At 44.3% G+C, this 21,291-nt stretch overlaps 1 protein-coding gene across 8 annotated transcripts in view; it reads right to left on the minus strand.

Annotated features, from left to right (window-relative positions):
* TBC1D4 (TBC1 domain family member 4) overlaps positions 1-21,291 on the minus strand; it is a 300,990-nt gene that overhangs the window by 100,319 nt on the left and 179,380 nt on the right. For 4 of the 8 annotated variants that reach the window (XM_063952938.1, XM_063952937.1, XM_063952939.1 and 1 more), the window contains 4 exons: positions 20,223-20,342; positions 15,671-15,745; positions 12,632-12,870; positions 11,075-11,224 (listed from right to left, as the gene is read on the minus strand). In XM_063952938.1, coding sequence (XP_063809008.1) covers positions 11,075-11,224; positions 12,632-12,870; positions 15,671-15,745; positions 20,223-20,342 — 584 coding nt within the window. Of the gene's footprint in view, positions 1-11,074; positions 11,225-12,631; positions 12,871-15,670; positions 15,746-19,698; positions 19,799-20,222; positions 20,343-21,291 lie in introns of those variants that run through there. The other 4 variants (XM_063952941.1, XM_063952940.1, XM_063952942.1 and 1 more) reach the window with 2 other exon arrangements.

A 21,291-nucleotide genomic window follows, 5' to 3' on the forward strand; every position in this document is an offset into this window, starting at 1 on the left:
GTCCAACAGGTCCCACTGGAATACTCTGGCATGAAATCTGCCAAACTGTATGGCCTTGTAGGCCGCTACCATTTTCCCCAACAACCGAATGCATTGATGGATCAACACGCTTGTTGGTTTCAATATTTGTTTGACCATTTTCTGGATTTCCAGAGCCTTTTCCACTGGAAGAAATACTCTCCGTACTTATGTGTCCAGAATCATCCCTAAAAAGGACAATCTTGTCGTCGGTTCCAACTGCGACTTTGGAAAATTCATGATCCAACCGTGTTGTTGGAGTATTGACAGGGAGAGTGCGATGTTCTGCACCAACTATTCCCTGGATCTCGCTTTTATCAGGAGATCGTCCATATAAGGAATTAATAAGAATTTACTTACCGATAATTCTATTTCTCGTAGTCCGTAGTGGATGCTGGGAACTCCGTAAGGACCATGGGGAATAGCGGCTCCGCAGGAGACTGGGCACAAAAAGAAAGCTTTAGGACTACCTGGTGTGCACTGTCTCCTCCCCCTATGACCCTCCTCCAAGCCTCAGTTAGGATACTGTGCCCGGACGAGCGTACACAATAAGGAAGGATTTTGAATCCCGGGTAAGACTCATACCAGCCACACCAATCACACCGTACAACTTGTGATATGAAACCCAGTTAAAAGCATGATAACAGAGGAGTCTCTGAATAGATGGCTCACAACAAGAACCCGATTAGTTAACAATAACTATGTACAAGTATTGCATACAATCCGCACTTGGGATGGGCGCCCAGCATCCACTACGGACTACGAGAAATAGAATTATCGGTAAGTAAATTCTTATTTTCTCTGACGTCCTAGTGGATGCTGGGAACTCCGTAAGGACCATGGGGATTATACCAAAGCTCCCAAACGGGCGGGAGAGTGCGGATGACTCTGCAGCACCGAATGGGCAAACTCTAGGTCCTCCTCAGCCAGGGTGTCAAACTTGTAGAATTTAGCAAACGTGTTTGACCCCGACCAAGTAGCTGCTCGGCAAAGTTGAAGAGCCGAGACCCCTCGGGCAGCCGCCCAAGAAGAGCCCACCTTCATCGTGGAATGGGCTTTCACTGATTTAGGATGCGGCAGTCCAGCCACAGAATGTGCAAGCTGAATCGTACTACAGATTCAGCGAGCAATAGTCTGCTTTGAAGCAGGTGCACCCAACTTGTTGGGCGCATACAGGATAAATAGCGAGTCAGTCTTTCTGACTCCAGCTGTCCTGGAAACATATATTTTCAGGGCCCTGACTACGTCCAGCAACTTGGAATCCTCCAAGTCCCTAGTAGCCGCAGGCACCACAATAGGTTGGTTCAAGTGAAAACCTGAGACCACCTTCGGGAGAAACTGAGGACGAGTCCTCAACTCTGCCCTATCCATATAGAAAATCAGATAAGGGCTTTTACATGACAAAGCCGCCAATTCTGACACACGCCTGGCCAAGGCCAAGGCCAACAGCATGACCACTTTCCACGCGAGATACTTTAGCTCCATGGTTTTAAGTGGCTCAACCAATGCGACTTTAGGAAATCCAACACCACGTTGAGATCCAAAAAGTGCCACAGGAGGCACAAAAGGAGGCTGAATATGTAGTACTCCTTTAACCTAAGTCTGAACTTCAGGCAGTGAAGCCAGTTCTTTCTGGAAGAAAATCGACAGAGCCGAAATCTGGACCTTGATGGACCCCAATTTGAGGCCCAAACGTCACCCCTGCTTGCAGGAAGTGCAGGAATCGACATAGTTGAAATTCCTCCGTCGGGGCCTTCATGGCCTCCCACCAAGCAACAAATTTTCGCCAAACGCGGCGATAATGTCTTGCGGTGACTTCCTTCCTGGCTATGATCAGGGTAGGGACGACTTCCTTCGGAATACCCTTTTCCTTTAGGATCCGGTGTTCTACCGCCATGCCGTCAAACGCAGCCGCGGTAAGTCTTGGAACAGACAGGGCCCCTGCTGCAGCAGGTCTTGTCTGAGCGGCAGAGGCCAAGGGTCCTCTGCCCGCATCTCTTGAAGTTCCGGGTACCAAGGTCTTCATGGCCAATCCGGAACCCCGAGTATGGTTTTCACTCCTCGCCTTCTTATTATTCTCAGTACCTTGGGTATGAGAGGTAGAGGAGGAGACACATAAACCGACTGGTACACCCACGGTGTCACTAGAGCGTCCCCAGCGATCGCCTGAGGGTCCCTTGACCTGGCGCAATATCTTTTCAACTTCTTGTTGAGGCGGGACGCCATCATGTCCACCCGTGGTCATTCCCAACGGTTTACCCGCATTTGGAAAACTTCTGGATGAAGTCCCCATTCTCCTGGGTGTAGGTCGCCCATCGGAGAATCCTTGTGGCTTCTGCCATCGCCATCCTGCTTCTTGTGCCGCCCTGTCTGTTTACATGGGCGACCGCCGTGATGTCGTCTGATTGGATCAGTACCGGCTGGTTCTGAAGCAGGGGCCTTGCTTGGCTTAGGGCATTGTAAATGGCCCTTAGCTGCAGAATATTTATGTGAAGCGAAATCTCCTTGGAAATTTCTTCCCTGTGTGACTGCACCCCAGCCCCGAAGGCTGGCATCCGTGGTCACCAGGACCCAGTCCTGTATTCCAAATCTGCGGCCCTCTAGTAGATGAGCCCTCTGCAGCCACCACAGCAGCGACACCCTGTTTCTTGCTGACAGGGTTATCCGCTGTTGTATCTGTAGATGGGACCCGGACCATTAGTCCCACAGGTCCCACTGGAACGTCCTTGCGTGGAGTCTTCCGAATGGAATTATGCTTCGTACGAAGCTACCATTTTTCCCAGGACTCGTGTGCATTGATGTACCGACACCTGTCCTGGTTTTAGGATGTCTCTGACTAGAGATGACAACTCCTCGGCTTTTTCCACCGGAAGAAACACTCTTTTCTGGTCTGCGTTCAGAAACATTCCCAGGAACAGAAGACGTGTCGTCGGGACCAGCTGTGACTTTGGAATATTGAGAATCCAGTCGTGCTGTTGTAGCACTTCCCGAGAGAGTGCTACCCCCACTACCAACTGTTCTTTGGACCTCGCCTTTATCTGGAGATCGTCCAAGTATGGGATAATAAAAACTTCCTTCTTGCGAAGGAGTATCATCACTTCGGCCATTACCTAGGTAAAGACCTTCGGTGCCGTGGACAACTCCAACGGCCGCGTCTGGAACTGATAGTGACAGTCCTGTACCACATATCTGAGGTACCCCTGGTGAGGAGGGTAAATGGGGACATGCAGGTACGCATCCTTGATGTCCAGGGAGACCCTGTAATCCCCCTCGTCCAGGCTCGTAATAACCGCCCTGAGCGATTCCATCTTGAACTTGAATCTTCTGATATAAAAGTTCAAGTATTTTAATTTCAAGATGGGTCTCACCAAACCGTTTCGGTACCACAACCACTGTGGAATAGTAACCCCTTCCTTGCTGAAGGAGGGGCACCTTTACAATCACTTGTTGTGATTATAGTGTTGAATATCCACCAACACCGTCTCCCTGGCAGAGGGAGGTGCCGGTAAGGCAGATTTTAGGAAACGGCGGGGGGAAGAACGTCTCGAACTCCAGCCTGTACCCCTGAGATACTACTTGAAGGACCCAGGGATCCATGTGAGAGAGCCCACTGTCCGCTGAAATATCTTAGACGGGCCCCCACCGTACCCGGGTCCGCCTGAGCAGCCCCAGCACCATGCTGTGGACCTACCGGACGCAGGGAGGACTTCTGCTCTTGGGAACTAGCTGTGTGTTGCAGCTTTTTCCTCTACCTTTGCCTCTCGGCAGAAAGGATGAGCCTCTAGCCCTCTTGCTTTTCTGGGGCCGAAAGGACTGTACTTGATGATACGGTGCTTTCTTTTGTTGTGGGGTAGCCTGTGGCAAAAAAATCGATTTCCCAGCAGTAGCTGTGGAAACGAGGTCTGAAAAACCATCCCCAAACAGTTTTACCCCCTTATAGGGCAACTTCCATGTGCCGATTCGAGTCGGCATCGCCTGACCATTGCCAAGTCCATAACCCCCATCTGGCGGCAATGGACCTAGCGCTTATTTTTGATGCCAGCCGGCAAATATCCCTCTGTGCATCACGCATGTATAAGACCACGTCTTTTATATGCTCTATTTTCAGCAAAATATTGTCCCTATCCATAGTTATTTTCCGACAGGGAATCTGACTACGCAGCGGGAGCACTGCACATCCATGCCGAAGCAACGGCTGGTCGCAATATAATGCTCTAGTGTGTGACTATATCTTATAGGGTAACCTCATGCTTTCTATCAGCAGGTTCCTTCAGGGCGGCCGTATCCGGAGACGGTAGTGCCACCTTTTCTGATAAGAGTGTAAGCGCTGTATCTACCCTATGGGGTGTTTCCCCGCGTGACCTATCCTCTGGCAGGAAAGGGTACGCTGCCAAGAACCGCTTTAGAAATTATCAATTTCTTACCGGGGGAAGACCACTCTTCCTCACACACCTCATTTAATTTCTCAGATGCAGGAAAAACTACTAATAGTTTTCTCTCACCAAACACAATACCCTTTTATGTGGTACCTGGGGTATAATCATAAATGTGTAATACATTTTTCATTGCCTCAATCCTGTAACGGGTGGACCTATTGGGAGGGTACACCAGTCTCATCGATGTCGACACTGGAGTCAGTATCCGTGTCGACATCTGTGTCTGTTATCTGAGGTAGCGGGCGATTTTAGAGCCCCCCATGACATTTGAGACGCTGGAACAGGCACAAGCTGAGTAGCCGGCTGTTCTGTGTCGTCGACCTTTTATGTAAGGAGTTGACACTTTCACGTAATCCTTCCATAAGTTCAACCACACCGGTGTCGACCCCGCAGGGGGTGACAACATATTTACAGGCATTCGCTCCGCCTCCACCTCCTTATCCTCCACATACCTGTCGACACAGCCATACCGACACACAGCACACACACAGGGAATGCTCTGATAGAGGACAGGATCCCACAAAGCCCTTTGGGGAGACAGAGGGAGAGTATGCCAGCACACACCAGGGCGCTATATATCACAGGGATAGCACCTATAAAAAAGTGTTTTCCCTTATAGCTGCATATATATTGTATACTGCGCCTAAATTGTGCCCCCCCCCTCTCTTTTTATCCCTTTCTGTAGTGTATTAACTGCAGGGGAGAGCCAGGGAGCTTCCCTCCAACGGAGCTGTGAGGGAAAAATGGCGCCAGTGTGCTGAAGGAGATAGCTCCGCCCCTTTTTCGCTGACTTTTCTCCCGCATTTTTATGGATTCTGGCAGGGGTTAATGTACATCCATATAGCCCTGGGGGTTATATGTGATGTATTTTTGCCAGCCATGGTGTTAATATTGCTGCTCAGGGCGCCCCAGCGCCCTGCACCCATCAGTGACCGCAGTGTGAGGTGTGCATGAGGAGCAATGGCGCACAGCTGCAGTGCTGTGCGCTACCTTGATGAAGACTGATGTCTTCTGCCGCCGATTTTCCGGACCTCTTCTTGCTTCTGGCTCTGTAAGGGGGCCGGCGGCGCGGCTCTGGGACCGGACTCCGAGGCTGGGCCTGTGTTCGATCCCTCTGGAGCTAATGGTGTCCAGTAGCCTAAGAAGCCCAACCTGGCTGCAAGCAGGCAGGTTCGCTTCTTCTCCCCTTAGTCCCTCGATGCAGTGAGCCTGTTGCCAGCAGGTCTCACTGAAAATAAAAAACCTAAAACTAACTTTTATCTAAGAAGCTCAGGAGAGCCCCCTAGATTGCACCCTGCTCGGTCGGGCACAAAAATCTAACTGAGGCTTGGAGGAGGGTCATAGGGGGAGGAGCCAGTGCACACCAGGTAGTCCTACAGCTTTCTTTTTGTGCCCAGTCTCCTGCGGAGCCGCTATTCCCCATGGTCCTTACGGAGTTCCCAGCATCCACTAGGACGTCAGAGAAATATTGACACCTTTTTAACGAAGGAGGACCATCATCTCCGCCATCACCTTGGTGAATACCCTCGGTGCCGTGGAGAGTCCGAACGGCAATGTCTGAAACTGGTAACGGCAATCCTGTACTGCGAATCTCAGATAAGCTTCATGAGGAGGATAAATGGGAACATGCAAGTAAGCATCTTTTATGTCTACTGACACCATGAAGTCCCCCTCTTCCAGACTGGAAATCACTACCCTCAGGGATTCCATCTTGAACTTGAACCTTTTCAGGTAGAGATTCAGATTTTCAGGTTTAAAATCGGTCTGACCGAGCTGTCCGGCTTCGGAACTACGAAGAGGCTTGAATAAAAAAACATTCTCCTTACTGTGCCAAGGGTACCAGGACAATGACCTGATCCTGACATAATTTTTGAATTGCCGTTGTTACTGCCTCTCTTCCAGGAAGAGAAGCTGGCAAGGTCGATTTGAAAAATCGGCATGGGGGGACGTCTTGAAACTCTAGTTTGTACCCATGGGACACTATTTGTCAGACCCATTGGTTCAGGCCAGATTGAATCCAGATTTGGCTGAAAAGTTTCAGACGTGCTCCCACCCGAGCGGACTCCCGCAAGGGAGCACCAGCATTATGCTGCAGATTTGGCAGAAGCAGGGGTGGACTTCTGCTCCTGCGATCCGGGAGACGCTGCGGATTTCTTTTCTTTTCCCCTTCCTGCAAAAAAAAAAAGGGGGAGACCTTTGGCCTTTTTGTATTTGTTGGGCCGAAAGGACTGTATGTGAGAGTGATGTGTCTTTTTCGCCGGTGTAGGAGCATAAGGCAAGAATGTCGACTTACCTGCGGTAGCCGCCGAGACTAACGCATACAGCCCATCACCAAACAATGCCTCACCTTTATACGGGAGAGCCTCCATATTTTATTTTGGAATCTACATCAGCATTCCACTGGCGAATCCACAACGCCCTCCGAGCCGATACTGCCATGGTAGCAGTTCTTGATCCCAAGAAACCAATATATTTACGCAGCAGCGTCCTTGATATGACCTAACGTTAGGAGTATCTCGTCTCCATCTATTGTGTCAATGTCTAATGACAAGTTTTCTGACCACTTTTCAATAGCACTACTCACCCACTCACAGACAATGGTAGGCCTGAGTAGTGTCCGATTGGCCACATCAATAAATCACCTCACTCACTTGCGGTCTGTCGGCTCCTTAAGTGAAGCCATTCCAGGTGCAGGTCTCTTTTATGACAGGGCCCTGTCTAAAATGCGGGGTGACTCCCACCTTTTTTGGAAAAAGTTAAGCTGCCTGAATTCCTTTTGGGAATTTGAAATTTCTTTTCAGGTTAAATCAGACCTGAGGTGGAGGGAAAATTACATTACTTCTTTAATAAAGTAAACCCTCTCCTTGTGGTAAAAGAGGGGGCTTTGTAACTTCTAACACCTCCTTTATAGCTAAAACATGTTTTAAACGCTTTTTTTGATAACTAAGGACCTATTCCCCTTGAATCACTAGTGTCGACACAGGAATCAGAGTCCGTGTCGGTATCAGTTTGCACTACTTGTGCAAATTTGTATGTGACCCAGAAAGGTCCCTGTGGATGAAAGGCAGAACTATTAAAAATCACATCTTCAACAGAATATTTTAATTTTCTGTATGAGATTCAGTCCAACCTCTTACTGATATGATTCACGCTATCACATAACCTTTCACCCAGTCAGGCTCTTGGTGTCATATTACACCTCTGTGTCCCTAACATGTCTCCACAGAGTTCCCTGCCACAGACATGTCACACACGTCCAGAACCATACCACAGACACTCCGGGACTTATAGGGGGACAGACCCACAGTAAAATCTGTCAGAGGGACACAGATGGGATTTGCCAGTTCACAACCCAGCGCCAGTAACACAATGTCTGTGAACACAAAATGTCCACTGACATTCAGCGCTTTTATAATGTTAATCACACAATTATATAGCACCAAATTCACTGTGGCCCCCCGTTTTGCACCCTGATACTTGTTCAGTAGTGGAGGACCAGCCTCTCTGCAGCCTGAGGAGAGAGAGAAAATGGTGCTGAGCAGTGTGCTGGCTGACTGAGGAGGAAGCTCCACTCTTCAATGGTGTGTTTCTTCTCAGCTTTTATGAGGTAATCTTTTATACTGGTGGGGGTAGGACTGTGCCTCAGCAACTTATACCCCTTATTTATGCCAGTTTCAATAGGTTTCATGCTGCCCCCCCCCCCCCCCTGCGCCCTGTACCCTGCAGTGCCTGTGTTGTGTGGGCAGTATGGTGCGCTGCGCTCCCGCCAGCCGCACGGTACCTTTAGCCATCCCTTTCTTGATTGAAGATCTGTCTTCTAACACTCACCTGTCTTCTAATTTCTGGCTCTGTGAGGGGGGTGACGGCGTGCTGTGGGAGTGAGCATCTAGGCACGGCTAGCGTTCAGTTCCCTTCAGGAGCTAATAGTGTCCTGTCAGCCAGAAGCAGAGCCATGAAACTCTTTAGGAAGTTGGTTCCTACTTCTGCCCCCTCAGTCCCACGAAGCAGGGAGTCTGATGCCAGCAGATCTCCCTGAAAATAAAAAACCTAACAAGTCTTTTCAGAGAAACTCAGTAGAGCTCCAGTCGACCTGGGCACATTTCTAAAACTGAGGTCTGGAGGAGGGGCATAGAGGAAGGAGCCAGTTCACACCCAATGAAAAGTCTTTAGAGTGCACATGTCTCCTGCGGATCCCGTCTATACCCCATAGTCTTGATGTCGTCCCCAGCATCCTCTATTACGTATGAGAAATAGTGTGTTAAGAAACAGGAACATGGAGGAGATAAAGGCAGGATATGACAATTATGATGTCTTTCTCTACTGTATGTGCATTTATCATGAGGCTTTATAATAATAAACAAATACAGGGCCCTGAGTGGGCACTGTTATCATGCAATGCCGGTAATCAGAGAAGATGTGAAGGGGCCCGGCAGCTTACCATGTATTTGCAAATGCATGCAACAAATATCTCTACATTTTTATTATTAAATACATTTTTACAAGTATTGTTGCGAGGACTATTTAGTGTGCTGGGGAACTCCTGGGGGGGGGGGGGGGGGGGAAGCCCCCCTCTTTTTTTTTTTGTATGGAACACATATTTTCACAGTTAGTGATGTCAGTGACTCCTGTTAATGGACTACAAACAGTAAAATGAGAAGTGAGAGCAGTCCATGGTTTTTTACATCCACAACTCATACCAAAAATCAATTCTAGGTGTGCATATAAAATTACCATAGGGTTCAGTGTATTTTGTTGATGGATAGCATTGCTGACATGTTTAGCATGATAACATTGAGTATGTACACAACGATGAAATGTCAACATGGTAACAATGTAGACAAATGGCAGCTAACACTAGTTTCTGCGGTATGTCGCTATACCTAATGTCTGCATTTCAATGTTGACACTGCAACAGTCGGCATGCTGACTGCATCCCATACCATATAACCCCTAAGCTCTCAATATCCCCTATACCTGTTTATCCACAAAATATTTCTATGCACATAAAAAAATGTGAATGTTTACAAAGCATGCCAATGAATGAATAAATAAACTCCCGATGCAACACCCTTAAGACAAAAGTGGCATTCAGTAACGTGGTGTTTACTGGTAATGGAAGAATACGTTCAGGGAGGCACGGCACCTTATCTGCACCTACTGTACTATACATACACTGGCTTCAGAGGCATTTTACGCCAAATACAGAAACAGATGTTCTGCTAACTTAATTTTGTACATTTATTTGCTTTGTACATGGTCAGAAACATTTTACTGTCTGGTTCTGGTGGCAGCAAGATGTGTCGCCAATGTAACATGTAACAAAACGTGTCTATGTAAAATATAATGCACTCAGTATGGTTGCTGCATCTGATATGCACATGTGAAAAGCAAATATAGTATATAAACAGCTGCACGTACATTTAGGGCAATGTAAGATGATGTAAGCGCTGAGGCCACTGCTACCAGCACCATTTTAGAGAAGGCAAATTTCTGCTTAACCTAAGCGCACTGCTTCCTTGTGCATGAATAATATTAAGGATGGAGCAGTGCCTGTAAATAGGCATCTGTACAGTCCTGTGACTTTACGCTGTATACCTATACTTAGTACTACTAAATTGTCATATTACTTTTATTAACAGATTGGAAAACCTATTTGGGATGAATGGATTGCGGTTTCTCAGCCACAGCATAATAAATGTTGTCATTACATTCCTACCAGGGCATAAACAATGCAAGGAAACACACTGTTAGCGCTCAATACATGTATGACCTAAACTACACAATTGTGTTCAGTATTTATATTCAGTAAACTTAATAATGTCTTACACACCCACGTACAGTATTAAGTCTTCATATTTTAAAAGTATTATTAATTTTTTCCAATCTCTAAAGTGCAATAAATACAGCAAGATAGCGCTGTGAGACAATTAAAAAACACAGAAAAGCCACAGCCCAAGCGTTATTATCACTGACCTGATATAAGAAACATCTTACACACTTATAATCACTACAATTACTCACAGACATAGAATCCCGCACAATTAGCCAGTTGATTCTATTAGTACAGCTGTGCAGACAGACAAATGTGAACGCAAAAAGCTCGCTCTCAGAGTGGGGTCAGATTGGCATTTTTCAACGTCTGATGTTCCCAGTACAGACAATGGCGTGTTTAGAAGCATGTAAAATAGCACATTACATTCAATAAGAAACACAAATGAGCTGTCACGTATTAGAACTTTCCATGAGAGCTTCAATGTAACAGGAAACCAGAGTTTCTATATAATCTATCATACGTACACCTGTTACTATTATACAGTCTCCTGAACACCATATCTTTTAACTGAAAAATACTGCATTGAAAAGTGCTAGTCTTACACTGTGCTAAAAAAGCAGTAAATAAATTTTGGGAGACCAACATGAATCACACTTCATCGTTTGCACAGCTGAGCATTTCACCATTTAAGAGACCAATTATGGTAATTACAGGGCCATACCCAAGCAGAGTTACCATGCAGTCTGCGCCTCACAGTCCTTGATTAGCTGAACCCATCAGGGCACGTGAGCTGTGACAAACACAAACCTCAGGAAGTGCTTGGAAAAGCAGCTGTACTTTATCTCACCTCTTGCGAGTATCATTCTCAGGCAGGGTGGGACGTCTCCCTGAGGCCTGGTATAAGTTTTTCAGAAAAGAAGGGGCAGAGAAGGATGAGGGGAGACTGGAGGACGAAGGCTCACTCTCAGTGCGAATACGCCGGACAATGGGAACAGGGCTAAGTGTCGGCAATAACAGAAAACAATATTATAAGCAGCAGAGACTTTAAAGATATTAACAGGGAAAGTCAAGGACACCTTAAGTTCCTAAACACTATAAGAAAATATAATACATATTGCCTTTTCTGTACCAAAATACTTTTATTCACTTTAAGTTTATTCATTTTAAGTTTAAGTTTATTGTAAAGGATTACGTAAAGTTGCACGGAATAAAAAAAAATCTGGGATACACATTGGGGTGTATTCAATAATTGTCGGAAGCTGCCATCTTGTCGGATAGACGGCAGCTTCCGACAAGTTTAGGTCGAAAAGGGTTCCGACCTATTCAATTCCGACTTGTTGGAAAGCTGTCGGAATGCATGCGGACCGCATGTATTGTCGGAAGCGCGGCCAAACCGACAGGTATTAGACCCGTTTCCGACAATGTCAATCAGACTTTAAAAAAAGTTGGACTGCCATTGTCGGGACCGGGCCAAACCTATCATTGAATACTGACCTGTCGGATCCTTTCCATCGGAAAGGATCCGACAGGTATTGAATACAGCCCATTGTCAGAGACCGGTGAATTTTTTTATAATGAGGTTTAAAATTAACCACTAGTCTCCAAACAGTAAATAATATGCGTTTCATATGTTTAAATTCCATACACTAAAGCTTTAGTAGACCCTAGTATGGAAAAACACCTACTCACGCCATATACTGCTGTAATAAAGGCTTATAACAGGAAATTTCATGGTAGCAATTATGTAGTTGTGATTTAGGAAATGTGACGGGACTGGAAAACAAATCTTTCCATCATATACATTAATCCAAAGAACAAAGCACACAAAAAGGACATTTTAATGGATTAAAGATTCCATATCTAACCTGCTCTAAAATCCTCGTGTGCTGCAATAAACTCCGAGGACTACTGTTTATACTTTTCTCATTTCTTTTATTTGAACAATACAGGCTACATGCAAATAATGGAAAACTTTTTCATTTCAATTGTATTGGCTATAAAGCTGAAAATCTTTGTTGGAACTATGTAGCCTACACTTGACTTTAAGGCAACTTCTTGGGCCTGGGGACTGTTCTCACGGAGATACAGTAAGTTGCTCACTTACCCCAAATTTGTATACACACATCTTATAGGCACTTAATTATAATTGTGAAAATAAAATATAAATAATTACTAGGAGTAATGACTAAATCCAACTAGATATACTTGCAAATGAAAACGTTAGATAGGCAATAATATATTAAGAAGGAATTTTGTTTCACCTTAAATGGAATGAATGGACCTCAGATAAATGTGTGCACATGAATAAGACAAATCCCAAGTGTAATAATAACAGAAGGACTATGGCTCTGCACTAGTAATATACTTAATACTATATATTCTTGAACAGTAAGATGTAACTGACCTGCTTTGAGTTCCATCACAGGCTAGTGAGTGCTGCCTTTGAAGGGGGGACCTGCTGTTTGGTGACTTTGTGTCAGGAAGGGTTATCCTTCTCTTGGCACTGGATGGAGGGTGGCTGAAAGTATGTGCCCGTCTGCGAAACTGGGGAGAGTCTGGATCCTCCTCTGGAAACGCCTGACAGGAAGAAGAAACCGGAGAAGACGGTGGTGTGGCAGGTGGGGAATCTCCTGGTGAGCCGTCCTGTGGTAAGACAAGATGTTAGGGATCCTTCCCAATAATCATGAATAGAGATGATTCAATTGTTCCTGTCAACACTGGTCATGATCTCTCCAAGGTTCACTGTATGTAAATTCCTGACGCTAACTTAAGAGTCTGGGCAGAAGAAAGAAAAACTGCACAGAGAGAGAGAGACCTCCAATGCTGCCGGACCACGGTTCCTAGCTGAATACAGTATCGCACTGAGGGGCTGTTTTTGTAGCGAATAATAATGCTTTCTGACTTTTTGTTCAAACTAGCTGGTTTCCTGGACACACGTTTCCTGTGCTGTCAGTATAATATCCTGGAAAACAGTCTATTATTATGATGAAGGCTGGTAGGTCTGTACTAGAAGAACAGAATCATGCTGCTGTTGTGTCTTTCACATGGGGTGAAGGAGACGTGAAGGTGCAGTCCTCTGTGAACCACATGTTACATGAAACAGGAAGTTTAGTAATGTAACTATCAAAGGAAGGAAAATATTACAACATTGTCACAAAGTAGATTTATAGTAAGTACACTAAAAACACTGTGTGCTTTAGCTGGGAAACTTCCAGATATGGAGAAAAAACATCCCATGATAACACAAACTATAAATAGTAACACCAGGGGGGTATCCTATTAGCTGCGAAAATGCATCAATTTATCACAGGTCAATTTTTCGCACTATCGCACGAAAGTTGCAGCGAATATGGCTTATCACAATATTAATCATACATAAACACACAGCGCTTATATAACCACCAAAAAATCTATTAACATTAACTGTTTTAATTGATATCAAGTTTCTGCAGCTCCTACTGGTGGTACTGTTCCACCCACTAATTACCAGAAATATAATAGAACTTATAAAGGAGCGCTAAAACAAAGATATACAATCAAATAAAATTATAATCAATTTATTTAAATACACTCCACATAGAGCACAAAAATAAAATTCATAAAATGTGCAATTGCTTCAATCCCATGCCCTTATTTCCAAATAACCGTCCATTAAGGTTTCCCTGAGTAACAATCCATAGGTCTGCTTGTGTCCAATTTGTATCAACTGTATATTATATGGACACACTGGTCCCTTTAGTGTAAATTTACACAGTCTCTGTGGTACCACTTCAGATGAATGTCCAGAGCGGGGGAGAGCGCTGTGTAAGGAGATGAACACAGCGGTATGCTACGACCCCTTTTTATAGCTCCTTCCCAGCCGTAGTATGAATTGCTGGATACTCACGGCCACCGCGGCTCCTATTACACGGGGAGCGGGCCTCCTTAGCCAGGTCCCGCTTCAGCTGTATCCCCGGTCCAGCGGCCTGCCACAGGTCACAAGATGAAATGCAGAAACTAAGGGCAACGGGATCAGTCAAAAGTGCCCTCCTTACGCGTTTCTCCGCAGATAGGGCAAACCGCTTGCCCTATCTGCAGAGAAACGTGTAAGAAGGGCACTTTTGACTGATCCCGTTGCCCTTAGTTTCTGCATTTCATCTTGTGACCTGTGGCAGGCCGGTGAGCCGCTGGACCGGGGATACAGCTGAAGCGGGACCTGGCTAAGGAGGCCCGCTCCCCGTGTAATAGGAGCCGCGGTGGCCGTGAGTATCCAGCAATTCATACTACGGCTGGGAAGGAGCTATAAAAAGGGGTCGTAGCATACCGCTGTGTTCATCTCCTTACACAGCGCTCTCCCCCGCTCTGGACATTCATCTGAAGTGGTACCACAGAGACTGTGTAAATTTACACTAAAGGGACCAGTGTGTCCATATAATATACAGTTGATACAAATTGGACACAAGCAGACCTATGGATTGTTACTCAGGGAAACCTTAATGGACGGTTATTTGGAAATAAGTGCATGGGATTGAAGCAATTGCACATTTTATGAATTTTATTTTTGTGCTCTATGTGGAGTGTATTTAAATAAATTGATTATAATTTTATTTGATTGTATATCTTTGTTTTAGTGCTCCTTTATAAGTTCTGTTATATTTATGGCTTATCACAGACTGCACACTCCCGTTTTTTGCACCTATCTTATGCCAAAAATCGCGAAAACAGGATCCTGCTGGCAAAAACAGAGAGTATAGGAGAAAACTGGGAAATCTGCCTGTACCCCTAAAAAACCAAACTAATATAGGAAAACATTATAGTAGTGTCTCAAGGTGGAGGACATAATGAAACTATTTGGTGTACTTAAATTGGGTCAAATGACAGTTAAATGTCTTTTTTGAAAAATGTGAAAAAATTATAGAAAACAATTAGTTTTCAGCAAAATAAGTACTCTCATTAAATTAGAGGTACAAAATAACTATAAGTATATATTTGGGTCATTTCTAGGCGCAAAAAAAGCAAAATAAAATAAATACTCCCACATGCAAGTCACTCATAAAGCACCCCAATATACCAATATATATTTTTTGACCCCAAAAATTACTTGTCATTATTGGCCAATTAAAATAATAAAACAATCTCTAAGTGCATAATTAGGCACTAATTGGGGTGTCCCATGGGTTCTGAACCAAATCCCTATATTTTTATCTTAAATATGGATTTTGCACTACTTCTCGCCAGCTCAGAGATGGTGAAAGCAAATTTGCAATAAAACCTATGGAGACTTTTACTCAATAACTTTTTGCAGCTAACTGGATACAGAGTTTTCGCATTTGCAATAAAAAGCCCTGTTTTTATTGCAAAACCGCATTTTCGTAGCTAACAGGATAAACCCCCCCCAAGTGTGGGCTAGCGTTAACACGATTATCACCAGAGTTCTACTCATATCATGTAAGGGATCATGTACCTTGTCAGACGCAAAGCTGTTGCAGCGCTCAAAGCTGTCCATACTGCCCAGCCTGCCTCTCATGCGATTCGCTCCCTGCAGAGAAATACCACAATCAATTGTCTTTTATTTCAATTAAGGATTCATCAATTACTCAATACTCCTGCAAGTGAGAGGATTATAAATGAACAATACTATTACAAAGAGTGTCCAGTATGGTATACACAGAAATGTAGTGTGCATAGTATGAATTTTGTACTTTAAAGAAATTCTATATTTCTGGTGTTCGCAAGTATGACACCTGCTACCCTGTAGCTGGAATTTGTAAGACAGGTTACACCAATAAGAATAGTTTCTTCTCAATTCTTAATCTATTTCTAGTGACTCTACCAAAGTCTTTATGAATGATTCAAAGAATCAGTCCACCCTGTGGTTGGCTTGGGAAAACCGCCATGGCCTCATACCCTATAATGATGTGATGGTTTAGGATCCCTGTATTTTCTTCCTAATAATTGATACACTAAGACACGGGATAATGGGGAAATACCTCTATTTAGAGGTTAATAGTAACTTTTATTTAATTTAGTGTATGGAAACACCGGTAGGCTATAAATACTAGTTATTTAACTATTACATTTGATAATCAATTCCTAGCTAGGGGTAGTTTACCGCACTGGAAACGCATATACAGTACCTTAAATAAGGCCCAATTTCAATTACTACACTATTAATTATACTTTCATATTATGGGCGGTATTCAAATCTTATCGTGGATCCCTGCGTCCGCCGGCAGCTATTCAAATGTTGTTGCCAACGGGAGCGAGGAGTTCATTTCAGATCGCTACCCTCGGGGGTGGCGAGCTGAAATGCGCATAAAGAGACCCATTTGGGTGCCCAAACAGAACTTTTCATACTCGCACCTATTAGTTTAGTCAGATTTAGGTGCTCTGCGCGCCTAAACCAGACTCTAATGAGCACAATAAGCACGATAAGTGGGGACAACTGAAAATCTCCCCACAATCTCCCGTCACTTTAGACACACCGGGCGCGATGAAACAATTGAATTCCCCCACTATAAATGTTAACTACAATGCAGAAAATTAATAAGGAATATTTCTGCATTACCTTGCTAATCACACTTACTGTAATTGTGGGATCCATAAACTTAGTCTTGCCTCTTTTATTTAGTATGTAAAAGAGAAGTAATCCTGCAAAGTCATCACCAACCTCTCCACCCTTATCTTGCCCGTTTTCTTGTAGTATTAATTTATCTAGACCTGAGTCTAACAGGGGGAAAAAGATCATGTCTTGGAGAGATTTAAAGCAAAGAGAGATGAAGTACCAACCAATCAGTTTTTAAATCTCATTACAGGCTGTACTACAAAAATGACAAAAGCTCTCTCCACGGCTTGATACATTTCCCCCATAGTCACAATTTACATGCAACTCCCCACTTACACTGTAACAAAACAAACTAACAATTGGTACAAATATTATGGTGTTAAAAGTACCTTAGTTTTGCTCTTACAAAGTCAAGAGTACATGTTTGTAACTCAGGTGGTGCACATATGAAAAGTGGGTCCAGAGTATTTCTTGAAAGAAGTTTAATACAGGGTGTTTCACTCGCTATTGGACCCAAAGTTTTTCAATTAACCTTTTAAAGTAATTTACGTAATTTAGTGAAATTTGACACGGCATACCTCGGTCCATGAGAAACATGAGGAAGTCACAGCAAGGGTTGAAAGTGTACTCCATTAGCATCCAGGCAAGCTGCTCACACGTGTGCGAAGTGAAGGCCACCTGTTCATGCTTCTGACAGTGGAGTTGTGTACTGTGGTGTCCAGTGGCGGCACCAGAGGTGGGGCTGCAGTGCAGTTCAAATTTCAAATAGGGGAGCCACACCTACTGCCACTAACTGTCATCCCAATCTGACTCACTGGAAGTTGGTGTGGCTCCCTTATCTGAACTCTGGACTGCGCTGCAGCCCCACCTCTATGTTGGTTAAAACCTTCCATAACATGAAACGACACGTTCAGGCTGCCTCGGATGCTAATGACAAACACTTTCAACACTTGCAATGACTTCCGCTTGTTTCTCATAGACCGACGTATGTCCGTGTCAAATTTCACTAAATAAAGTCAATCACTTTAAAAACTTTGGGGACTATAGCGAGTGAAACACCCTGTAGTATATAGGTTTCTTGCTTGGTGTTGGTGATAGAATCCTGTACAATAGGGTGAAAGTGGACGCAGTGTATTTTATAAACACTGGCATGCCCTTTACAGTGAACACCTCTGAATAAAGTAAATAAATGTAGGGTCTTGCTAATGGCCTTGTATGGTGTCCCAGGCCCTTTATTTATATTGAAATAATAACTTAAAGAATTATATAATCCAAACAGTTATTTAATCCACATAGAAGAATATCAATTATTGCCTCCTGTTCATTAATAATTTAGCCAGGGGTATTCCACATGTGGCCCTACAGATGTTGTGAAACTACACATCTCATCATGCCCTGACATAGTCTTGCTATTAGGGCATGCTAAAATGGTGGCCTCGCATGCTGGAATGTGTTGTTCCACAGCAGCTGGAGGGCCGCATGTTGAGTAACCCTAGTTTAGAGCCTCTCTTTCTCAGCTGTGAGGTAGGAAATTTTAGGTCTTTCTGACAAATTTTATACATGGAAGAAGATAACTTGCAGACAGAAAGGAAGAGGGTAAATGAAAAATGCATAGGTGTTCCTTGGCTTCAAGAAAGATTCAAAGAACAGGGGCACTATAAATGAAATGTACTGCCATTAGCCAGCTACAGCTTACTAGTCCCACACACCTGTCTAAACAATAACTCCATCCTTTTTACCATACTCTCACCTCGTCACACAGTACTCTCTCTGCTACCTCAGACTGTGAGCAACTCCCATCACTGGGCCTGATTCAGAGATGTACTTATACCCAATAGTTTAGGTACATCTCCAAGGTTTGTCACTCTGCGAATATCCTGCATGATTGCTTGCAGTACCCACTTAGCCACAGCAGCATGACTGACATGAGGAGTAGCGCACCCCGTTTCGCAGGAATGCCGGACTCTCTGTGTTTGGACGCAGATCTCCTAGCTCTGGCAGCCAGTCCGAGTCAGCTGAGGCTTAGTCAGAAGGCTGAGGGCTGCGGATGCTGCATCTTCAGACACAGCAGTTAGATCAGCCCTTTACCCTACAGACACCTTCCACTGCTGCATTAGAGTATTAGGGCATTGCTGATGCTCTCTGCTCCATCTCTGCATTAGGCCCACAGATCTGTGTCAGCCAAGAGAGGGATAACATTCTCTCCTCACTCTCTGGCCTCCTCCTGCTCTTCCCTTCCCCTCATACAACAGAAATTTAAGGAGAGATGTACCAAACCTTACAGACATGCCCATAGCAACCAGACATGCCCATATCATTTATCTAGCACAGTCTATAAAATGTCAGAAGCAGATTGGTTGCTATGGGCAACTTTTTCACTTTATCTTTGTCAAAAGGTTTGATATATCTCCCCCTCAGTCGCCATTGACACTACTGTGCTCCTTGTGAAGATGCCTGAGACTCTCTGCTTCTCCCTGCAGCGCCCCATTACATCCTGTATTCAATATTCTCACAGGAACCAAAATCCAAACTTTTCTCAGCGCGACTGACATGTTGGCACCTGCACTTTTCAATGGTTCAATGTACAGTATACACACTTTGCTTCATGCTATGGGGCAGATGTACTAAGCCTTGGAGAGAGAAAGTACCAGCCAATCAGCTTCTAACTGCCATGTTACAGGTTGTGTTTAAAAAATGACCCGGAGCTGATTGGCTGCTACTTTATCCCTATCCAAAGCTTAGTACACCTGCCCCTTGGTGTATAGGGTGTATATGAAACATAAATGCATTGTGTGGTTAGACTTAGTTCCCTTCCCCTGGATATGTCATTATGTATATGCAACTATTTCAAAATCCCCCAAAATCCGATATCCAAATCACTTACAGACCCAAGCATTTCAGATAAGAGAGCCAGCCTGTACACTTACTTCTCACACCTCCCTCTCACCATATGCAGGGAAAGCAGACCAAGCCATCCTCCCAGTCGCCACCTCAGGGCAATTGTCACTCTGCTTGCCTCACTGCTCTCTATAACTTCTTCTGGGTTGCTATGGCAACCTCCCTTTAAATCTCCCCACAACTATGATAGCTATATTAACTAACTCACTGCCAACATCAACATAAAGGACAGCGATGGGTCACACTATGGAGGGGCAATATAGTATGACTTGTTAAAGAACCACTCCCATCCCCAAAAAGACAAGAATAAAGCACTGCAACTAATGCAGGACAATGTTCTTAGGTAAGCACAAGTGCCTAGATTGCATCACACTACAAATTTAGAGATGGGCTAATAGTTGTTATCCATTGTTACATAAGAATAATCCATTCCAATGTGCTTGGTCTCTCTCTGGAACACGGATAATTAGCATAAATAGGTTTTAAAATATGCAGGAAGTTATGATATGCTAATTAATTAGAAATGAAAGAAATAATTATTTCTCACTCATACCCTTGAGAAGATATTTTCCAGAGAGTTTGTCAATGATTTCTTAGCCTTGTTCTTCAGAACATCCAGCTTGAATCGCCCACTGGGAGCAGTGTTCTCTGGGATTGAGCTGCTTGATGAACTCTGAAAACAGGAGATTAGACATTGAAGATAAATACACAATTTTGCTGAATTACATTAATCACACATTTACAATATAGAAAGGTATCAGTCTGCAGGTAAAGTATTAAAGTATGTGTTGATATTACATTGTTGGAACACATGTCCATTGGAAATGCTGCAATGTCCACATAGGGAGATGCTACAGATACTAAGGGGGTGATTCAGACCCGGTCGCTGGGCTGCTAAAATTGTTGTCCTGCGATCAGATAGTCGCCGCCCAAGGGGAGTGTATATTTGCCGTGCAAGTGTGCGATCACATGTGTACGCCGAAATACTAAAAATCCCCTCAGTCAGCGGACAGCTGCAAATCCGTTTGCACCTCACTCACCAGTGAATGTGTTTTACCAGTGTGTGCTGTCTATGCGCAGCCCAAAACTTACTCCTACAGTGTGATGAGAACAGGCTAACGCCACACACCCTCCCTGAAAACGCTTGGGAACGCCTGCGTTTTCCCTGACACTCCCAGAAAATGGTCAGATACCACCCACAAACGGCCTCCTCCTGTCAATCAGCATGCGAATGGCTGTGCGATTAGAATTTTCGCACCAGCCTGTCGCTGACCGGCGAAGCCTGTTGTTGTTTGCTGACACGTGTGTGCATCGCGATGCATACGCAATTAATCGCTGATCACCTGCTGTGCGTAAACACAAGTCTGAATTGAGCCCTATATCTGCAGCTGATAGCACTCATTTTCAATCACTGTCACTTATTATTCCTAAGCAAAACAATGTTTAGCTATGTAACTACGTATTTAGCTGGGGGTGTTTGTTTATTGTTATACAAAAAAGAGACGGCAAGGCTGAATAACAGTGCCTGAACACACACAATGCTTTCACATGAAGAAAGCATAAGAAAATAAACCTTTTCATTACTCACGTTATGGTGGAAAGTTATTAACTATTCCACTATT

The sequence above is a fragment of the Pseudophryne corroboree genome, chromosome 2 (assembly GCF_028390025.1).
Source record: "Pseudophryne corroboree isolate aPseCor3 chromosome 2, aPseCor3.hap2, whole genome shotgun sequence".
Lineage (NCBI taxonomy): Eukaryota > Metazoa > Chordata > Amphibia > Anura > Myobatrachidae > Pseudophryne > Pseudophryne corroboree.